The sequence below is a fragment of the Rhipicephalus sanguineus genome, chromosome 11 (genome assembly GCF_013339695.2).
Source record: "Rhipicephalus sanguineus isolate Rsan-2018 chromosome 11, BIME_Rsan_1.4, whole genome shotgun sequence".
NCBI lineage: Eukaryota > Metazoa > Arthropoda > Arachnida > Ixodida > Ixodidae > Rhipicephalus > Rhipicephalus sanguineus.
This window is the reverse complement of record NC_051186.1, coordinates 69,410,350-69,430,628: the sequence shown is the minus strand read 5'-3', so window position 1 is coordinate 69,430,628 and position 20,279 is coordinate 69,410,350. Positions and strand designations below refer to the sequence as shown.

General features: G+C 47.5%; 2 protein-coding genes across 2 annotated transcripts in view; one reads left to right on the top strand and one right to left on the bottom strand.

Annotated features, from left to right (window-relative positions):
- Positions 1–10,722, top strand: part of LOC119373414 (endoribonuclease Dcr-1-like) — a 47,018-nt gene extending 36,296 nt beyond the window's left edge. The window contains 5 exon segments of the mRNA XM_037643439.2: positions 90–2,018; positions 2,020–2,178; positions 4,228–4,393; positions 6,155–6,230; positions 7,479–10,722. Coding sequence (XP_037499367.1) covers positions 90–2,018; positions 2,020–2,178; positions 4,228–4,393; positions 6,155–6,230; positions 7,479–7,668 — 2,520 coding nt within the window. The 3' untranslated portion in view covers positions 7,669–10,722.
- A 2,313-nt stretch (positions 10,723–13,035) lies between these two features.
- LOC119373415 (spindle and kinetochore-associated protein 1) lies at positions 13,036–14,022 on the bottom strand. The gene has a single exon (XM_037643440.2). The coding sequence runs from the start codon at positions 13,841–13,843 to the stop codon at positions 13,079–13,081; it is 765 nt and encodes a 254-aa protein (XP_037499368.1). The 5' UTR covers positions 13,844–14,022; the 3' UTR covers positions 13,036–13,078.
- Between the last annotated feature and the right edge of the window lie 6,257 nt (positions 14,023–20,279).

Genomic DNA, 20,279 nt, shown 5'->3' with positions numbered 1-20,279 from the left:
TACGGAGGTTCGTTAGAGGCAGGTTTAACTGTATATTCTATGACAAACTGATCTCTTATCTGATCTGTGTCGCACTTGTATTATTTCAGGACCAGGAGCTTGTCATTGACACATTCGACCCCAGCAAAGTTCACATTCCGGACGACGACCAGTTGGCTGATGCCGAGGTCAGCGCTCTGAACCTCGGCGGACCCAAGGGTCCTAACTTCGACTGGAAACCGCTTCCCAAACTCCCGGGTGAGCCCACGCCAGTTCCGCGAATCCGCTACGGATCTCCGAGTAACTTCGAAGCCGAGGGCTGGGACTCCGAGTGGGACACGGACATGGAAGACAGTTCGTTTGTCACCTTGGACATGCCGGGACTGGGCTATATCTCGGCGCCCGGCATGTTCAACATGCAGGGCCTGTCGTTAGACCTGGCCTCGTGCCGCGACGACGACGTTTGGGACAGCTTCGATGAGGACGAGGATGAGCCGGAGCTGGACTTCTCGCGGTCCGAGTGGAACGAGTCTATGTCCGAGGCCGGCGGAAACGAAGACGAAGCAGGCCAGTTGCTGAAGATCAGCGACAAGCCGGAGAACAAGGAAGATGAGAAGAGGCCTGAAGAACAGCTGGACTGGCTGTCGCACTGCAGCAAGGACCAGCGCAGCAAGTCTGCAAATGCCTTCGTGGACGAGGTGGACGACGAAAGGGAGGTTGATCCGTTTGTCGAAGAGAAGGTCGCGGCACTCCGGTTGGCGTGCATCGAGAAGCTAGAAGTCTGGAGATGCAGCGAAGAAGAAGCGAAACTCGCGACCCAGAAGGCCATCTACAAGTCCTTTCGTAAGGTCTCGGAAGCCCTGAAGCTCATTGCGGAGTATGAAGACGACCGGCCCTTGAAGAAGGACGAGCCTCTGGCTCCGGCGGTCCGCGACAGTGGAGCTGCCGCTGGCGGAGCTGGAGCTTCGCAGGCACCGGAAGGGAGCGTGTTGCCATTTGGTGAGCTTTTACCCGACAGGGACTCCGTCGAGCGTGGAAGTGGAGACGTGTCGCAGGTTCGCTTCGACGAGCGACCCGACCTCGGCAGTCACTGCGGGCCGAGCCCCAGCATTCTGCTTCAAGCGCTGACGATGTCCAATGCCAATGACGGCATCAATCTGGAGCGTCTTGAAACGGTAGGTGACTCCTTTCTCAAGTATGCCGTGACGGCCCACCTCTACTGCACGTATCCAAGCGTGCACGAGGGCAAGCTCTCCCACCTGCGGAGCCGGCAAATCAGCAACCTCAACCTCTATCGGCTCGGTCGGGCTCGCCGCCTTGGCGGCCTAATGGTCGCCACCAAGTTCGAGCCCAGCGACAACTGGCTTCCTCCCGGCTACACTGTGCCTCCCGGACTGGAACGGGCTCTCATCGAGTCGGGCCTTCCGGCGGGCCACTGGAACATAGCGGCCCTTGCCGGACTCAACCAGATGGACGAGGCCCAGATTCGGCAGACCCTTGCCGAGCGGTCCAACAAGGTCCGTAACCTCGACGAGGTTCTGGCTGACGAGCAGAGCCTGGACAATGCGCCCTACGTGCCGTACAACCTCCTGACGCAGCACAGCATTCCCGACAAGAGCATCGCAGACTGTGTCGAAGCGCTGATCGGTGCCTACCTCGTGTCGTGCGGTCCTCATGCGACTCTCCTCTTCATGTCTTGGTTGGGGCTAGACGTGCTTCCCCAGAATTGCACCGCGGAGACCCTTGCAAACTTTGGCGTCATGCTGTACGGTACGCTGGAGCCGCCGCTCGTCGTGCCCGACGCGGGACCGCAGTTGGACGAGCTCCTCTCCGGTTACGACGCGTTCGAGGCGCGCATCGGTTATCGGTTTCGCGACCGGGCCTACCTGCTGCAAGCCTTCACTCACGCGTCATATCACTACAACCGGCTCACAGACTGTTATCAGCGACTCGAGTTCTTGGGTGATGCAGTGTTGGACTACTTGATAACCCGCCACCTCTACGACGACCCCCAGCGACACTCGCCGGGCACGTTGACCGATCCTGCGGTCGGCGCTGGTGAACAACACTTTCTTTGCCTCTCTGGCAGTCAAATACGACTTTCACCGGTACTTCAAGAATGTGTCGCCGGGCCTGTTTGCAGTCATCCAGAGGTTTGTTGAGATGAAGAGGCAGAACAATGGCCTTGGATACCACGAGGTAAGCCCTTTGGTGGCAAAAGCCGTTAGCTACAGAAAAAGATTTCTGTAGAAGCGATTCTGTTATCGTTGCAGAATTTTGACTGCCTTGATTGCCACCAGTAGTTGGATCTAAGCTCTTTGCTTTTGCCTCAGCAGCTGTGCTGTTACCCTCTCTACAACATAACAAAATGCACGTGGCCCTAAAATGAATATTAGCATTTCTTGTCATTTTTATGAGTTGAGTAACTATATGAAATGTAGAATGCGCTAATTGCATGGCTGAAAACATTGTCATCATGGTCCCCGTGCTGTGGTTTTCCGTCTTTATTTCTTTTTAAACATTGGTTGAAGTTATGTGAAACACCTGGTTTGTAATCTCAATCACTCGGTCAGTCTTTATATTTCTGTCTCTAAACTCCGTACAATAGTGGATACATGTGCGATACAATATTACACATGCACAAGGCGGATTGAAGTGTACAACTGATAAACATTTGATGCAGAACATTGAAGTAACAGTGACCAATTAGGCAAGTAAGAAAGCAAAGGAGGTTGAGCTCTGATCATTGCATCATCTGTCTCAAAAACAAGCCTCTAAATTTTGGTGAATCACGCTGTATGGTGGTCAAATTGGGCAGTGCACGGAATTCACAGCCTGATTTGTTACTACGGGTGATGAACGGATGATGATTTGTCACTACGGATGTGACATGTAATGAACTCTGCTGTATGTGCACGTGTGTCTCTTGTTCTCTTGTTCCTTCTTTGTTCTTTTTTGGCATCCTTCCCCATGTAGCATAGAAAATCAGATTCCACCTGGTTAACCTCCCTGCCCGTCTCTTTTTTTCAAAACAACGTTCGCCTGAACAGCCGTGAACTCTTGCCAACAGTTCCTGTGCATGTTCCTTTGATGCGTGTTGGCACCCTGCTATCAGGCCTAACCATAGAGTTAGTACAGACTCTAGAGGAAAAGCTGGAACACCGCCATTACACTACCATTGTCATGGTTGCCTCTGCAATTATTTACAGATCGGCTAAAATTAGCACCATTCAACGGTTGTAATACCGGCAATATAAATCAAACACGAGCATTTTTTCTCATCAAAAATGTGCGGACAGTGCTTATTGTTTATTTGGAATACTTTCGGGAAAGGCTCAAGGCTATTTGGCAGTTAACTGTGCGCAGGACTAACGGCGCAGCATGGTGCATATGCAGGCACTTTTGCCAGATGGCGCCATCATAACCACTTGAGTTCGAGAGATTGCGGCCAATCAGCCTCTTTCATTTTCCTGTGCTCCCCTCTGCCGTTTTGGTAGGGGTTTGGTAGGGGCCGGGACAACTGGTATTGCCAGAAGCAAAGCCTCCGAGACGAAGAGACATTTCTCGACTTTTCCGCTGGGGGAGAGTGCATGCGCAGGAGCGTCATGAAAAAGGCGGATTGCGCGTCTCGTGACTGAGTTGTGATGCGATGTGAGTCTCAGTGCGATGTCTGTGCTTTCTGTTGGCATGTGCATGCAACTCTACTCTACGTGAGCTCACTTTCATGAACTGGCATGAAAACTCAATACTACCATCAAGTCCAGCACGCATCTCAGGGGCTGATAACATTCGCAGCATAGTGTAATGGCACCAATGGCGGTGCCCTTGCCGTCAGAGATTCTAATGCATGGGCCCTGTGGGGGAGCTTTTCCTCTAGAGTCTAAGAAAGGCAAATTGACAACCACCCGTTTGTAGCACGGAGCCCCATGGAAATCCATACGGATTTCACAGAAAGAATCCTTCTTGGTTGCTGAAAAATTCGTCCTGGTCAGGGTATCGAACCCGGGACCAGCGCCCTTCTGGGGCGGTTGCTCTACCAATTTAGCTAACCAGGAAGCTGGCTATTGGCAGCGCGAGGGCGAATTCACAGGTAACTCCAAGCACATGGACACATAAGATATCAAAACAGTTCCGCGCAAAAAGTCTTTTTTCTAGAGTCTGTACTAACTCTATAGGCCTCACACCACTTCCAGTTCTACTCCCTTCCAAATGTTCGCGCATCCTACAGGCAAGTTTTTATCACTGCAGGAGTACTACTTGGAGGAAGAGGAGTGCGAGGAAGCAGAGGAGGTGGAAGTGCCCAAGGCTCTTGGCGACATCTTTGAATCGGTGGCTGGCGCCATCTTCCTCGACTCCAACATGTCCCTGGACACAGTGTGGCAGGTGTACTACACCATGATGAAGCCTGAGATAGGTACGTCTGCCGTTGGCGCTCCCTAAGTCGTCTGCTCTTGTTGCGTGCAGAGAGCTGCGCTGGTTTGGCCGAGTTGTCCACTCACGGCAACCCACTGTAATAGCTTATCTAGGCTAAGATTTTGCCCTGTTTAACTGGAGGATATGGGTTTGATACCCAGCCACAGCAGCTGCATTACTATACTCGATTACAACCGAACCATAAGTACTTTGTCTCAGCTAATGTAAATACTACACATATCAAGAGTTAAAGGCTCATCCTTACTACATAAAACATTACGCTTGGCCGAGCAGCGATGTGAGAATACCTGACGAAATTTACCAGGACATCCAAGTTCCCGAACTAAAAATTGTGTCTTTACGTAAAACGTGCGTTTTCATGGCAAAGTCAACTTTCTAAAACTCAAGAAGTGCTTGACGTCACGAAAATGAGTAAGCGCTATTGGATGGAGCATTTATGCAAACGGTCTGTGGGAGGGACTGCAATGGATGTAGGCGGAGCTGACATCTTTTCTTAGTTTGTAACCGACTACAGTAAAAGCTCGTTAATTCGGATTTCTAGGGACCGGAAAAAATGTCCGAATTAACCGAATGTCCGAATTATCGAATGGTCAAAATAAACACAATAAATGCACGAGTTTTTTCAACATACCTTTACTTAACAAAGCAATCGCGGATGCTTGTCTGTTTTCGAGCAGAAATTCGTGCGGACACAATTTTTCTGAGCCCTTCAAGGTGCTCAGCAGCTCGCATGATATCTGCAGTACCGCAAAAGTTTCACCCGTCATCCACGCTTTTCGGTTGGCACGGTAATCCACGGGAAGATAGTTGATCGTGGCTTTTGAACCTTTCCGATAACGAGAAGCGGCAAGCGCTCTGTTCCCGTCACGTTGGGGGATAAAAGTACGGTTACTCGTTCCTTGCTTCTTGCCACCGATTGAAGGATCCCCTTTCATCACTCTTCATCACTTCTTGTCGGGAGAGCCCGTTATTCAGAGCACACAAAATTTCTACTTTGGTGGTGAAGTCCTAGGCCTCGTACTCGGGCCGCTTCGCTGGCGTTGCCATCGGCGGAGAGTGTGGTCGCACGAGAAGTCAGCACAAAAGCACCAGCAACGATCAAGCTAAAGGAGCCGTACTGAAACGTTCCTCGATAAATCGGCGATCAACGATGCAGCACACCAACGGGAACCAAGCAACAAAACCCACACGCGAAAAAAAGGCGTTCAACCATTCTCAATCCAAGCCAAGTCGATAATTGATGTCCATGGCGATGCTGCATTTGAGCTTCACTTTTGTTCCGAATTGTTCTTTTTTCGTTTTCGAGCCTCGCCAGCGGCCCGAAAGTCGCCGAATTATCCGATTTGCGGTCAAATCTGTCCGAAATAACGAGCGCCCAGTCTCATAGAGTGATGCGTATATTTACAGGGACCAGATGACGTGTCCGAATTAACCGATTTTGCGAATTAACGAGAGTCGAATTAACGAGCTTTTACTGTATAGTGGGCTGAAGTGCAAGAACAACCGTGTAGTAGGATTTAGGTGCATGTTACAGAACCCCTGCAGATGCTCAAAATTAGTTCGGAGCCTCCGTGTTCGACATAGTTCCTAACAGCACAGTTAACTTTCCAGTGGTTATTTGACAGCCATAGTTAAGCGTGCTTTCTATTCCTTTCAGAGCATATACTAAGTATGCAGTTGTTTATTCCTATATAAAAGAACGAGGTAATGCATTTCCTGTTTCTTCTTTTTCTCCTTCCAGAATACTTCAGCACGCACGTGCCTAAGTCGCCAATCAGGGAACTTTTGGAGCTGGAGCCCCAGACTGCCAAATTTGAGTGAGTACCAAGAGCCGTGCCTGTTCATTCTGATTAGTCAGCAAGTAGGGCTCTGGCTTGCACTTCATTTGTTTACCTAAGGAAGCCGGAATCTCCGTATCACTGAACAGGACCACAGAGAATCTTGTGAAGGCATTGAAATCGAACTGCAATTTAGGACTGTTCTTTTTTTATATTTACGTAAATGTAAAGTTCAGAAACAATTTCTTTGGACCATCGTACTGATTTTTAGCTGTAATATTTAAGGATACAGTAAAATCCTGGCAAACAAAAACCGGTTCAAAGGAATTGCTGCTTAATCAAAACTGCAGCTTCTTGTTCATTTGGGTTTGCACTTGGGTTATGCAAAATAACCCTCATTAATTTAAGTCAAAATCTTTCTTGGCCTTCTTAAACGTAACTATACCTGGCGACAACTTTCTGTTGCAGCACAGGCAAGGCTATGGAACCGAAGCGCACTTTTTTACTACACTGCTGCATGTACTCCGGGAACGCTAACTCTTGTAGACTATGTAGCATACAAGAAAACATAAAAATAAAAGAAATAGGTATTATGTTCAAGACTTTTAGCATTGTAAGTAAGAAAGCTTATCTTGCGAAGGATTTTCATTTCTTGCTGTTCCTAGTTTTCTGGCTTTCTGGTGTTGATGTCACGTTTTCCTGTGCCTGTAAACAATCGCCTTCAAACGGACTAGTAGTAACACTAGTCCTGTTGCTACTGGAGGAGTAGTAGTAGTAGTAACTTGGCGTAGTAACACGTGTGCAGAAGCTTCGCCCACATAGCTTTGGCTGTGCTGCCACAGAAAGCTGTCGCCAGATATAGTGCCAAGTGTTGAAACATTCCTTCAGGAAGCAAGATCAGCAGTGCAACTCCTGCAGGGCTTTTTTTTTTTTTTTAACCTGGAAAAAACCCACAATCAGGAAATCTTTTTTAACGCTAGTTTTCGATGGATAATGCTATCCGTAAAAAGTGGTTGCGTGGAATGTGCGTCTCCAGGCATGTTACGGCGACCAACTGATAAATTTGATGCCCACGATTGTTCTTTGGGATTCCCTTTTTGTTGTTTAACATTTCTCAGAACAATGTTAAAAGGTTGTGCGAGCTGCAGCGCTGCACCCATACATGTCTCTCAGTAAGACAAAAGTCCCCTTAAATAAAACATTTTTCTGGTTCCTTGAGGTTCCGTTTTAGGAGATTCTGTTGTGTAGTTCTTTCGTAGCATTGAACCGAACACTATTCTTTCGCAGGCGCGCCGAGATGACTCTCAACGGCAAGGTCCGGATCCGAGTGGAGGTCTTCGGCAAGGGCCGCTTCGTCGGCGTCGGCCGCAACAAGCGCATCGCCAAGTGCACGGCCGCCAAGAGGGCGCTGCGAGCGCTCAAGCGCATGCGGCAAGAAGGCGGCGGCACCGCCACCAACGTGCACACCACGTTCTAGGCCGTCGTCCGCCGGCTCGCTTTTCAGTCCGACTCGTCCGCTAGCACCTTGCCTCGTTTTTTCAGTCCCGCGTCCCGCCAACACATCCGAAGTGACTGTCAATTTTTTTTTTTGTCTTGGATCAGAGCTTGCATAGTTTGCCTTCCACATCCTTATTTTTGCAAATGCTCTGCACTCCATCTAGCCAAACTTCGGTGCTGAGGAAACAACGAGACGATGTTCATCTGTTTGCGTTTCTGGAGGACGCCTGGCGCACGTGAAGCGTCAGTTTTCAGCGCGGCTAGTCGTTTGTACAACATGAGGTACAGCGGGCACACGGGATTGCATGTACTGCCTGTAGGCGAGGTTCTGTGTTTGAAACACTAGAAAGCATTTGGACTCTTTGCATAGTGTATTTATGACGGAGTTCTTTGTCGAGGGAGTGTTCTTCGAAGTGAGTAGAAGCCAAAGTTTCTGCCGGATCACACAGATGCATTTGCAAGTCGCCTGCCGAGAACGAAGAAACACCCCCCGTACCCGAACATGCCTTGGCCACAGGGTGCTAACGAGATGGAACTGAAGCGACGCTTTTTTCTCTGTGATTCTTTAGAACGAAAGCTTTAGGATGTGAAAAAAAAGGAAACCCACAATGTTTTTAGCTAGCTTAGGACTGTGTGTTGCCTGCAAGTCCTGTCGTGCTCTTACGAGATGTTTCGCACTGTGTCATTTTTTTTCTTAACGCGTTTTACCATTGCCAAATGTACACTCAATTACGAATGCACACTTATGCAGCAAGAAAAAAAAAACACGCGATGCTTGAATGTATTTGTTGTTCTCTGCAGTGTGACAACGTCACGGCCTGGACGTATGTTTTGCATACAATCGATGAATAGCTCCTCTCTGTAGCAACATCGCTTCTTCCGCAAACAATGTTACGGCGAACAGAAACGATAGGGCACAAATTATCCGTTCTGTGCCGTGGAAACTGGATCTGGTGCACTTTGAAGCTTTGGTCTGGGCTGTTCGAACAGCGTATGCTGGCGGTTGCGCAATCACTTCACTTGCAATGAATTCCACTGGTCATTTACGTGGAGGCACTGTAATTTGTCAAACAGATGCTTCAACCATGGTTGGTTTTGCTGCGTCTGTAATTTCACGTTGAAGCAGGAAAGAGATATGCAACGGAGCTCTTTGGGCAGGTGGACTTCAGCAATGTGCTGCGGAGCAAGATTTAACTTAAAACGCACTCCAGAAAATGCAGATCCGCTCCAAATCGTCCATTGGAAGACAACTTCTCCACTGGCAAGCAAGGACAAAAAAAAACATAAAAGCCTGATTCACGTCGGCCAGAGGAATGCATTCTTAGTCTCCTTTGTCTAGTCTGCACGAGTCACTGGCAAATTTTTTTGTTCTTTTTTTGCAGAGTTGCGAGTCTAGTTGCCACTATTGGTGTGCTCTATCTATAATGTGCTGGCACGAGAACCTTATTGTAATGTCTTTAGGGCTTAGGTTGCACGCTGAGGCCATCCTTAACTTTCAGCTTATGCTGGGTGGCGTGTTTCTGGTGCCTGTGACCATTTGCCTTCCACATCTCTTAAAAAATTTTTTTTTCTTGTCTGCATGAACATTGCGTGCAGGTGTTTCTATTTTACGCTTGTTTAAATTTAGTAATGTCTTACACCGTCGTTAATTTACTTCTGTTAAGTTTTTCATTTGCGGCAATAATCTTGTGAGCATTTTATTTCATAAATTACTATTGCGTTTTAGGTGGCACTTTGACAGGCGGCTCAGATTGAATGGCGGGAAAATGTTTTCAAAGATGGGGTGCTTTATTAAGTTAGGATGATGAAGATTTTGCTGATTATGTATTTTCATGCACTCATATGAATATGACGTGTGTTTTTATGTGCACCATAACAATAATTTTTAATTAAATATGCAAACTTCATTTGATCACATTTTTAACAAACTTGCTACTTAGATCCTGCTGGACGAAATGTCACCGTATTCTACAGATATGAAATCAAAGAGTAATCTTATGGTTCTAGCTTTCTAGAACAAAAGTTGAATTGAGTTTCGGACAGCGACTTCTAAATAAGCTTCGGAGTTCTTGTTTGAATGACTGAGAAAAAGCACTTTTATTATTTCACCCTTTCTAAAAATTTCCGAAGTAACATTTGGCACTCTATTGCGCTCGCTAAACACTCAGTTTTTCAGCAAGACAAAAATGATCAAAACTGAGTGTGCCAAAGCTGAGAAAAGCCTCTCAGAAAATTGTAAGGTAATGGGGAAAAAAATGAAACAGTGAAAATAGCAATGAATGAAGCACCATCGGTTGTCAATGTGATATAAAAGGCTGTTATCTTTCAAATAATGATCTAGGATACATGAAAATGGGTGAGGTTGTGAGTCCAAAAATAAAATTTCCAGAAAATATATCTTTTTTTAGGCAATTTTAGGTCTCTAAAAGCACCATTCCCCCTTAAATTATTGCACTAGGCATTCACTGGCTTGATTTCTGTACACCTTAAAAGGGAAGGTTGAAGGTACCGATTTTTACATTTTTTAAATTCAGCTTTTTATCTAGAAAGTTACTGTAAAAAATCTTGAAATGTGAGAACGAAACAATGTTCAAAGCTGATCAACTTCGCAACGAAGGCAGATATCACTCTCACTGATACATCTGCAGCATCTGCACGCTTGTAGATTATCACTGGCAGCAAGTTCTAGACCTGAAAAATTGATAAATGGTAAGCAAACCTAAAATTCTTATGAATTTCACATAATCCGTAAATTAATGTATTTATATTTACTCCCTTGTAACACTAATAACATCCCTAACCCTGGGTAGTGTTTTGAACAGGGCAATTCAGTATTTTTTTAAGGACCTATTTTTAAAAAGGAATTGCGCATCAAAAGTGAACTTATTTTGAATTCTATTCAAACTTAGTCTGCATTATCTTGAGGAGAGCATTGTTTAATGTTTAGTTTTATAGTGATGTTTGCACACACTAATTGGCTAGTTACTGCAAAGTTAGAAGATACAAGGCATCCTCTTGAACTATGCTACACTTCATTTTCGAGTTTTATATTCTGTTGGTGGATTCTTGCAAAAACAACAAAGGGGGGGTAACTTTTATGATGCGATTTTTGGATTGTTTGTTTCTTTTCAGTTGTGGTTGTGTTTGTACATAGGTTTGCATGAGCTACAGCTGTAATTGCACAAATTGTCCCGCTTCGTGCCGTCGTGAGGTTCAGCATGAAAAAAAAAAAGAGTAAACGGAATAAACTGAGAACTCTTTCTATATATTTATTTGCTGCATGTTTGTGTGGATTGCGGGCCTCTGCCTGTACCACGAGAGATGGAATACTATTCGGTAAAGCGCTTTTCATTGGCCATTTTGAAATATATATGAGGGCCCCCACAGGTGCAGTGCGAAGTGTGGCTGCACAGAGCAAACAGAATGGTATTCCATATTCCATGGTGCAGTATAAGCCCACTGGGCACTGGTCAACACAAACTTACCGTTGTAATGCAGTGGATTCGTGAAGTGTTGTTCTACTGGTTACAATGAGAAGGGTTCGATTCCTATCCACCGTGGTCACATTGTTATGGAAGGAGAATGCAAATATGTTAGTGTGCAAAGTCGACCCTCTGCAAAAGATCACAGGTGGCCACATTTAGTGTGGAGCCGTTTGATGTGACATCTCATGACAGCCTCAATTTTTTCCCGTGAGTCGTTAAAATCTTACACAAGTGAAATCGAAGGGTTCACTGTTGTACCTTTGACTATGTTACTTAAGTTGGTGTCGATGCTCGTACAGGTCGAAAGAGTCGTACATTCAACAAAGTGATGAAGCGATGTTGATCCAGTAAAAACAGCTTGTCGTTGAAGACTGCAACACAAAACTTGCTTTGAGCTGTGGTACTTGGGCTTGGTAACTGGCACAAAAGATTTGAGACAAAATGCAAAGCATATGCTAATAGGGTTGACTTTTCATGTGGCATTCGAACCAACCACAGGAGCTTTTAGCGCAGTGAGGCATATTCTGTATAGAAGCATACTGACAGTGGCACGGGTGAACCTAGTGTGGTATCAATCGCGTCCCCAGCTTCACCTTTTATTTTATTTATTGAATACTGCAGACATGTGGTCCAAGGTGTGAACTAACATAGACGCTCAACTGCTATTGTCTGTGAAGTGATAGTCAACAACCAGTAGCCTATCAATGCCTTTTGAGTACTGCAATTGTTCCAGTTGAATTTAAGCTAGCAAACGAACTTGGCAAAGGAGGCTATGCAAGAACAGTCTCTCTAGATTGAATTGGTTGTAGAGGTGCGTTACTGTCGCTTTCATGCACGTACACCTGGCAGCAAAAGTTTACGGGACATGGGCTTCACTGCAAATGCAAATTTCTGATCTGCCAATGCTAGGTGCTTCCAAGCGGTTAACTGTATATGTTGCTAGAAGTCCTACGGGCTGGAACATTTAATTGGAAGCTACAGTCCCAGACAAAGTGGGACTATACCTTTCTCAAAAATTTCACGTCCCATGAACTTTTGCGGCAGGGCGTAAATTATTGCACCAGTGAATGTTAAGAAAACGAAAGGAATTGCGTTTCCTCTCAGTTTCTGTTTATATAAGCAATGTTTTGATGTTGGCACAGCAAGAGGCGCACATGGTTTCTCTGGGCTTGGGACTTTCGCGCATAGGTATAGGTTTTAGCCAAGTGGGCTTGATACTAAGAGTTATACACAAACAATAGTTGGAATTCTTACATTTCGATAGGCCATCCGAGAACATACCAGTGGAAACTAAGCCAGTTCAAGTCTTAGTTACTACTCTCCTAGTGTAACCATGCAATTTAATTCTCGTGCTAGCAAAGAGTAAGCAGTGGAGACATTATTTCACATCACGGGTTTATCCAGAATTTTAGTCCCGTATGGGATCTTCCTGGGTTGTAATTGGAAAGGGGGCGGGGTGGGCGAGTGTGTACTAACGAATCGTTTCACTTATTGAGGCAGTGTCTTTATTCACAGCCGAAGGAACAGGCCACATGCTGAATGCATTACGCTATAAAAAAAAACAGGTTATAAAAATCTAAAAGCGTAGTTAAAGTATAAAACCAAAAGAACGAAAGTCTCCACAAATGTACACATCAGACCGAACAGGTCTTTATGGGAGTCTTTATACTTGGATCACAGTGATAGAGCATGGAAGCAGGACACGAAAAGGCAACAAAAGGACAAGCACGACAGTAAGTTCACTATTACGATATAGAAAATGGATTAAAAAAAAAATAGGAACGAAAGCAACACACGCGAGGGCAATAACAATCCAAGTATGCCACACCAACAATCCCGCCTTGTAACTTTAATCGAGGCCTTTACAAGCGCATCATCTGTTCGCAACTGCAGCTTGTCGTGCCGTCAGACCACCACGTATCGCACGATTCGTTCGGGACCCCGAATCTCGCGTATCCTGCCGCAGTGTCGCATCACCACCACGAACTGGGTGACGACGCGACTGGACTCGAAAGCACCGCCGCCCTTTCCCGTCAGGTCGGCGTCGACCACGAAGCTGAGCTTCTTGGTCTCGGCGGTCTCCTGCATGTGGTATGCGGAGACGCGCTTCCACTGGGGCTCTTTGAGTCGGGACTTGGGCAACGCCAGGAGCTCGTACTTGGACGCGATCGCCTTGTTGAACCCGTCGACGAGCTTGTTAAGCGTGGCGAGCGTGAATCGACCCTTCATGTACTTGGGGACGTTCGCTAATTCCTCCTCGCTCAGGTGGGCGATTAGGTTTACGTGCTTGGAACCAACGGTAACCTGCTGGCGACTAGCCCTCTCGCCTCCGGCTCCAGCGGCGGCCAGAGACGGACTGTTACCTTGAGTAGCGACACCGCTTAGCTGAGACGTCGACTTCGGTGGAAGGCTGTCGATGAACGCTCTTTGACACTCGGCGAGCTGTAAACGAACTTCCAGGTCAGCGAGAAGCTTCGCTTCTCGTTCTTTCAGCTGTTCGTACTGCTCGCACAGTTCGTCGATTCGCTGCCGGTGCTCGCTGGCTTCGAGTAGCTTGGCCTGCGCGTTCCTCACAAAGTAGGCGTCGTCAGCCGATACCTTGCACAGGGAGACGCACAGCTTGAGGACGTCCAGTCTTCGGTGCAAGTGGGAGATGTATTCGTCGGTCATTTTGACGTACGGTTCGGAAGCCGCTGGACTCGACGGTTGCGGGCGGTTGCGGGTTCGATGTCGCGAGTAAACGGAGCGAGGAACAGCTGAAGCGTAAGCCTGGGAGCTCGGTGATGCCTATTAGACCATTCCGAGTTCCGACGCTCGCGCGCCGATATTTAAATCATCCGCACAGAACATCCGTGACATCCGCCCAACATTAGACCAACGTTCAGCATTCGCAAACAGGTACAAATGTTGGTGGCGCTGCTAAACAGCTAGCTTTATTATAGTAGCTAAAAAGGCTAGCTTTACTTTAAACGTCTCTTATAAAATCAGCGTAAATGCTGTAACTGTAAATAATAAGCACGCTAATCAGCCACCAAAAGTGATTAGCACTCTATGGTGATTAGAGACAAGTTACAAGAGCACGTTGTGACCACCACACGTTAATTAAAAAAAGTCAAAAACTTAATATAAAGCTGCCTATTTTATTTACAAGCGCTGCTTATTTCGACTTTTCTTCAAAACGTATCTTAAACGCTATCTCTTCAGCAGCGCTCTAAAGTTTGCGTCGAGCACTATCTGTAGCTGAAGCCTAGGAATACAGGACCTCCGAGATTGGAGATTATGCAGTTGCGTAAGAAAAACTTGACAATGGGCTAGTTGGTTAGACATGTTCAACGTTTCTTGCGCAAACTTTACAAAAAAGAACTGAAGAGAGCGATGAAGGACGTACAAACACATCAGCGCATCAACAAACAGCAAAAAACAAAAAAGCAAAAAATTTGCAGTTGCTTAGCTCGTCTATCGTAGCGTTAGCAAAGGTTCAGCTGATTATTCTTAGCTTTCCTGATTGTCTAGGATTATTAGCCTTCTTCTGTTCATTCTTCGTACGCCGAACCGCTAATTGCCAGACAACTACTTCGGGATCCGATGAGATAAGCTTCTCGGCTCTTCTGCGCCGTCGAGCAGCATTTGCGCTCTCCTTCTCCATGGCGTTACCCACCTGCAAACGCCAGTCGGAGGCGCTATCAAGCATCAAGCGGCCCCAGCGCAGTGTCAGACGGCGACTGCACAGCGAAGGCGAATAGCTGCGCGCGCGCCGGCGCCATTGTGTCTATGGCTACGACGTCACTCCTCTCGAATGCGGCGAGCCGCGCGCGGCGATGGCGGAGTACACGCTGGCGCCAGCGTGTCTGCCGCGCCTACGACGCCACTTAGCAGACAAGCATGGCCCATTTCGTGAGGTTCACTTTACGCCTGCAATGTCTGAGTGTGTTTTCTTTCACGCTGCAATAAAATTTGCACACTTTTGACTAAGCACGTGTGCTGGTCTCGGTTCCAGTGCACAAAGGAGCTGATAGACACACCAGTGCAACATCTGCAAGAGGTGCTGTGAGACAGGGGCGTAGCCAAGGGGGGGGTTGGGGGGGTTTCAAACCCCCCCCGAAATTTTTCAGTTTTGCTTGCGTATATAGGCTAGCACACATACAAACGCACGCACGAACATACATAAAGTATGGTTGAACCCCCCCCCCCCCCCCCCGAAAAGAATTTCTGGCTACGCCCCTGCTGTGAGAAATCCTACTAGATGCGCCCTTTCGGAATGCGTAAATATATATAAGCAGCGTTCCTATGCTCTCATAACTTCAGAAGGGAATGGTCTTGATGGCGCGCCGCTATCGCCTGCTCGGGAGCTCCCTGCCACAACGGTGGAGGACTTTCTCTTTCCTGCACGTTCAAAGCTGCAAGCCCCGCGAGCCTTCCTCGAGTTTGCGGCTTCTGCGGACCTCGCCACCTTATAGACGAGCCCTTTGGCTTCGTGCTCCTGCCTTCGTGGACAAGACACACTTGCCACGCTAATCACTCCTTCTATCTTCTATCATCTTTACTTCCCCTTCCCCATTCCTAAGGGCGCTGAGCCGTGCCCCCACGACGGGAGGCAGAAAATAGCGCCCCTTTTCATTTCTTTCACGAATCACTCTCTCTCATTTCGAAAAGCTATTCTCACCGCATTCTACCCACATGACAAACAGATCAAGAAGGTGTGGGATAGCAAAGAGAAATATAATCACTTCAGCAAGCCTGTCACACAACGCTGAGCCGCTCAGTAGAAAAAAAAGAATGACCCGTACTCGTTAACACACACTAACACACACAGAAACTCGAAAATACTCGGGAAACACACGCAACTTTGTCCACGCGTGTTAGCATATCAACTCAAAAGCGAGAACAGCGAAGTGTGATATGTTAACAAGGTCACAAAGCAGAAAGAAAAACGCTGAGCTTGAAAGTACGTGTACCTGCGATCGTCGGGGAACCTGTGGAAACTGATGCCTTCGCCGGTATCAGAGCTCCTGCGGCACCACACAGCAGCACAGCGACTGCCCACCATAATTGCAAGTTGATGACATCGGTGAATTAAAAAACTTTCATGCGTATTTTAGGCAACATTAGCAATACAATTCGCAAGAAAACGGGGGGCAGCAAACCAGCTGCCAACCATCGGACGATAACTGCGCATATTCTGCGCGTTATCTGCTGCACCCGAAGCGCAGCGGCGCACTTTTCGCGCTTCGTCACTGGTCACGGCGACGGTCCGCTTGCTCGTCACCGCGCGCCGGCCGTCAGAGGTGAGCGACAAAGCAGAGATATCCAGCGTTGCCATGGCGATGCCCAGTATTCAACGGCGGTCACATTGGCAAATATGCCAATTCACGGCTGCCGCTGTACCTCTACCTTGCGGAACGTCTGCTGTACATGGACACACCACCGCTACACTCCTTAACCTCAAAAATAAAAACGGCACGCAGACTTTCGTAATATTCAAGAACACATGGCGAGGTTTATAACCATGCACGGTTATATTTAATTATTCCATCATTCGTGTCAAGACATAACCCACATTAGGCTACATTTCATATCTTCCCTAACATGGCATACATACGTGCCAGTCATTAAATATACAAAATTACCCCTAATGAAGTGAAGCAAGCTGCATTCAGGTACTTGATAGTTGGGGAGGGACAGCCGGGTGTTGCCGACCACCAGAGACGTTTTTGCGGATTTCTACGTTTTAATTAATGAGCGTGTGTGTAGCGGAATGTCGCTCTGGCACGGGCGACAGGGGCGTAGCCAAGGGCGGTTTAACACCCCCCCCCCCCAAATTTTTCGATTTCGCTTGCGTATATATACACGCACACACACAAACGCACGCACGAACATACATAAAGTATGGTTGAACCCCCCCCCAAAAAAAAAAAAAAATTCTGGCTACGCCCCTGACGGGCGACGAAATTACACCGATTGGATGAAGACGACAGCGTTGTTGTGGGGCTCAGCCAAGAGCTGCTGTTGACCGACCCAACTCTACCTTGAGTTTACCACATGCACTATTAAGCCTTCGGATTACGACGGAGGCGAAACGTCAGAGACACGTGTGCATGCGCAAGTGCACGGTAAAAAACCCAATATGGTCGAAATCTTGAGAGCCCTCCACTACGGCGGCCTTGTTTGGCTCGTAAGACCTCAGAAACTTATACGCCTGTCAAATTAAATGTCATTTACAGCGAACGTCACTCTCTCATAAGGGCAAATTTTCGCCAGCAAACACCACTTCAACCTACCGCTTCAATAACACTTAAACTCGTTGCCCTACAATGCTCTCACACTTCAGTGTTGCAGCTAACAAAGTAAAGCGACAATTTCTAGGGTTTTACGTTCCAAAACCACGATGTCATTGTAAGGAACACCGTAGTTGAGGGCTCCGGCAATTTCGACCACCTGGAGGTCTTCAGTATAGAGCTACACGAACCTGCAGATTTTCGCCTTTATCTAAATGCGGTCTCCCCGGTCACGACTTTCGGGTCAGCAGGCGAACACCATAAGCATTGGACCACGGCTTACAAAGTTTGCACCGCAGCTTACGACAGTCGTGGCCGTATGTGCCACCGGGACCGAAAATCTCGCGCCAAAACGTTTGAATCGAGGAATCCAGGGTAGAAGTCACGTGGCAGTCCATTTTTTCAATTCACTGAACAACAAATTTACTCCTCATTCAAGCATTACTTTCAGTTACGCAAGAAAAAGCACTTTTATGCGGAAATGATAGCTGTATTTCTCTTAAACATTGCTTTATTACGGCGCCTCTGGCGGATTTTTTGGCGTTCCCGAGGGCAGATTTGAACGGAGCCACTATGGTTTTTTTTTTTAGCTGCGACGGGGTCGATTTTTTTGCCCCCCTTCGGCGATGGCTGGAACTTGAGACTTTCCGAGGCCTGGTAATCGCTTCACTCGACGGGAGAGTGGGGCGCCGGGAGGAGAGGAGCGGCGAGGCACTGCACCTACCCTCTCTCCACACACGCGGGAGCTCCGCCGAGCTCCCGCGATGTGAGCGTCCTCACACGTCAGAGCGCGCTCCTCCTCTCCACTCACTCTCCGCTACTCCGCCCGCACCACCTGCTCCGGTTGCTAGGGGCGAGGATAAGCGCGCGCGCCCCCAGCTGTTGCCATGGGAGAGTAACACCTCCCTCTCCCATAGCAACAGGTAACACCTGCCGGCGCGGAGGTGTTAACACCTGCCGGAGAGGTAACACCTGCCGGCGCGGTAACACCTGCCGGCGCGCGGACACCGACAGCCGCCTGACATGCCCCGACTAAGAAATGCATTCGCATTTAAAATAGGCCGCGGCTGGTCGCGTCTGCTGCGGCCGCTGCGAATGCTACCAGGGGCGTAGCCAGGGGGGAGGGGTGTTCAACCCCCCCCGAAATTTTTCAGTTTTGCTTGCGTATGTATACATCGGCACATACAAACGCACGCACGAACATACATAAAGTATGGTTGACCCCCCCCCCCCCCCCAAAAAAAAAAAAAAATTTCTGGCTACGCCCCTGAATGCTACCCAGGGGCCTCCGTGCACTTGTCGGGAGGGGCAGTGACAAAGGAGGAATTGACTTGTCGAGGAATCACGTGACACTCCCTTCACGTTGTTTCCCTTCCTCCAAGGCAGCAACAGAGGCGCGCGCAGCCGGTAGCACGGTTTCCGGCGAACACAAATTTAGTCACTGTCCACTGTGAGAAACGCGTTAAATTAATTTCATTATTTTTCGCTGCTATATCTGCCTGAAAACGAGGCTGTGTCAACCAATTTCTGCACCAAAGTCTTCATTACGGCTATAAATCGGCAGAAGTTTTGTTCACACGCCGTGCTACGACCCGTGCGGCGGAACTTTCCAATGCGCAAAGTTTGAGATTGGGACGTTGGTAATCTGTCAGTGCTCTCGTTCCTCCTCGGTCTCCTCTCCGTCACACCGTCTTTTCTAACGTGGCGCCACCTACCTTGCTCCTGCGTCATGTCCTGCGTAGCAGACGCCCTTTCGCGAAGATAGTGCTTGCTTGCCAGGCAGCGCGCTGTAAGCATTCGCACCAGCCTTCTAGAGCTCTTAATATTTTTTTTTGTCTTAATTGAATTTTGTTTAGGAGATGTTAGCGCTTTTATGTAGCACTGGCTACTCCTTTTCGAAAATTCGGGAAAATTACAGCAACGAAAAAAATTGCATATAATAGCACCAAAGTGTATCTTCTTCTAGAGCACAGAATTCTCCGGTGGCTTATGTACATTTGTTAACTGCACCTTTTGCTGTTCGATAACTTACTCTAAAATTATTTGAACGAGCGTAACACTGACCCATGACAGCTCTGTGTAGCATGTGCTTGCCTTTCATTGGTACATTTAGTAGTTTTTACATTAGTAAGGTAGTTTTTTCATTGGTAAATTTCAACTCGCGAGTCGCACTGCAGTCCCTGAAGTCATCGCACGCGCAAGATCAACTCCTGGACATCAGGCGCCTAGGCAAAACTCACGGGGTCCCTTATGCATTCGCCTAAGACGACTCGAAGGCGAAAGCCATTTTCTTGTTCCTCATCAGCTGACTTATTGATGCCTCCCCTGCACTCCTCCGAAAGCTTTCTGCACCTCACCTGGTTTTGTATTGCCCTCCGTGATCGTTGGGCCGATCACGGAGGCAATGCAAAGCGACAGTGTAATCTGATGTCATCGTGTGAAGTCACGTTATGCGACGGCATGATGGCATCATAGCGATGTTGCCAAAAGGCTTGTAGCTATCAATTTTTGAAAGATTCATCCCACTTTAATAAAACTGCTTCTGGAGCCCTTATGACTGAAAAAGCAAGCCTTTGGAAATGTTGTAGATTTCGACTTTCGAAAGTTTCATCCCATTTTAATAAAATTGCTTCGGGGAGTATTTCTGGCCGAAAAGGCTTGTAGTTATCGATTTTTGAAAGATTCATCCCAATTTTATAAAACTGCTTCTGGGAGTATTTCTGGCCAAAAAGGCAAGCCTTTGGAAACTTCGTAGATTTCGACTTTCGAAAGTTTCATCCCATTTTAAAAAAATTGCTTCGGGGAGTATTTCTGACCGAAAAGGCATGTAG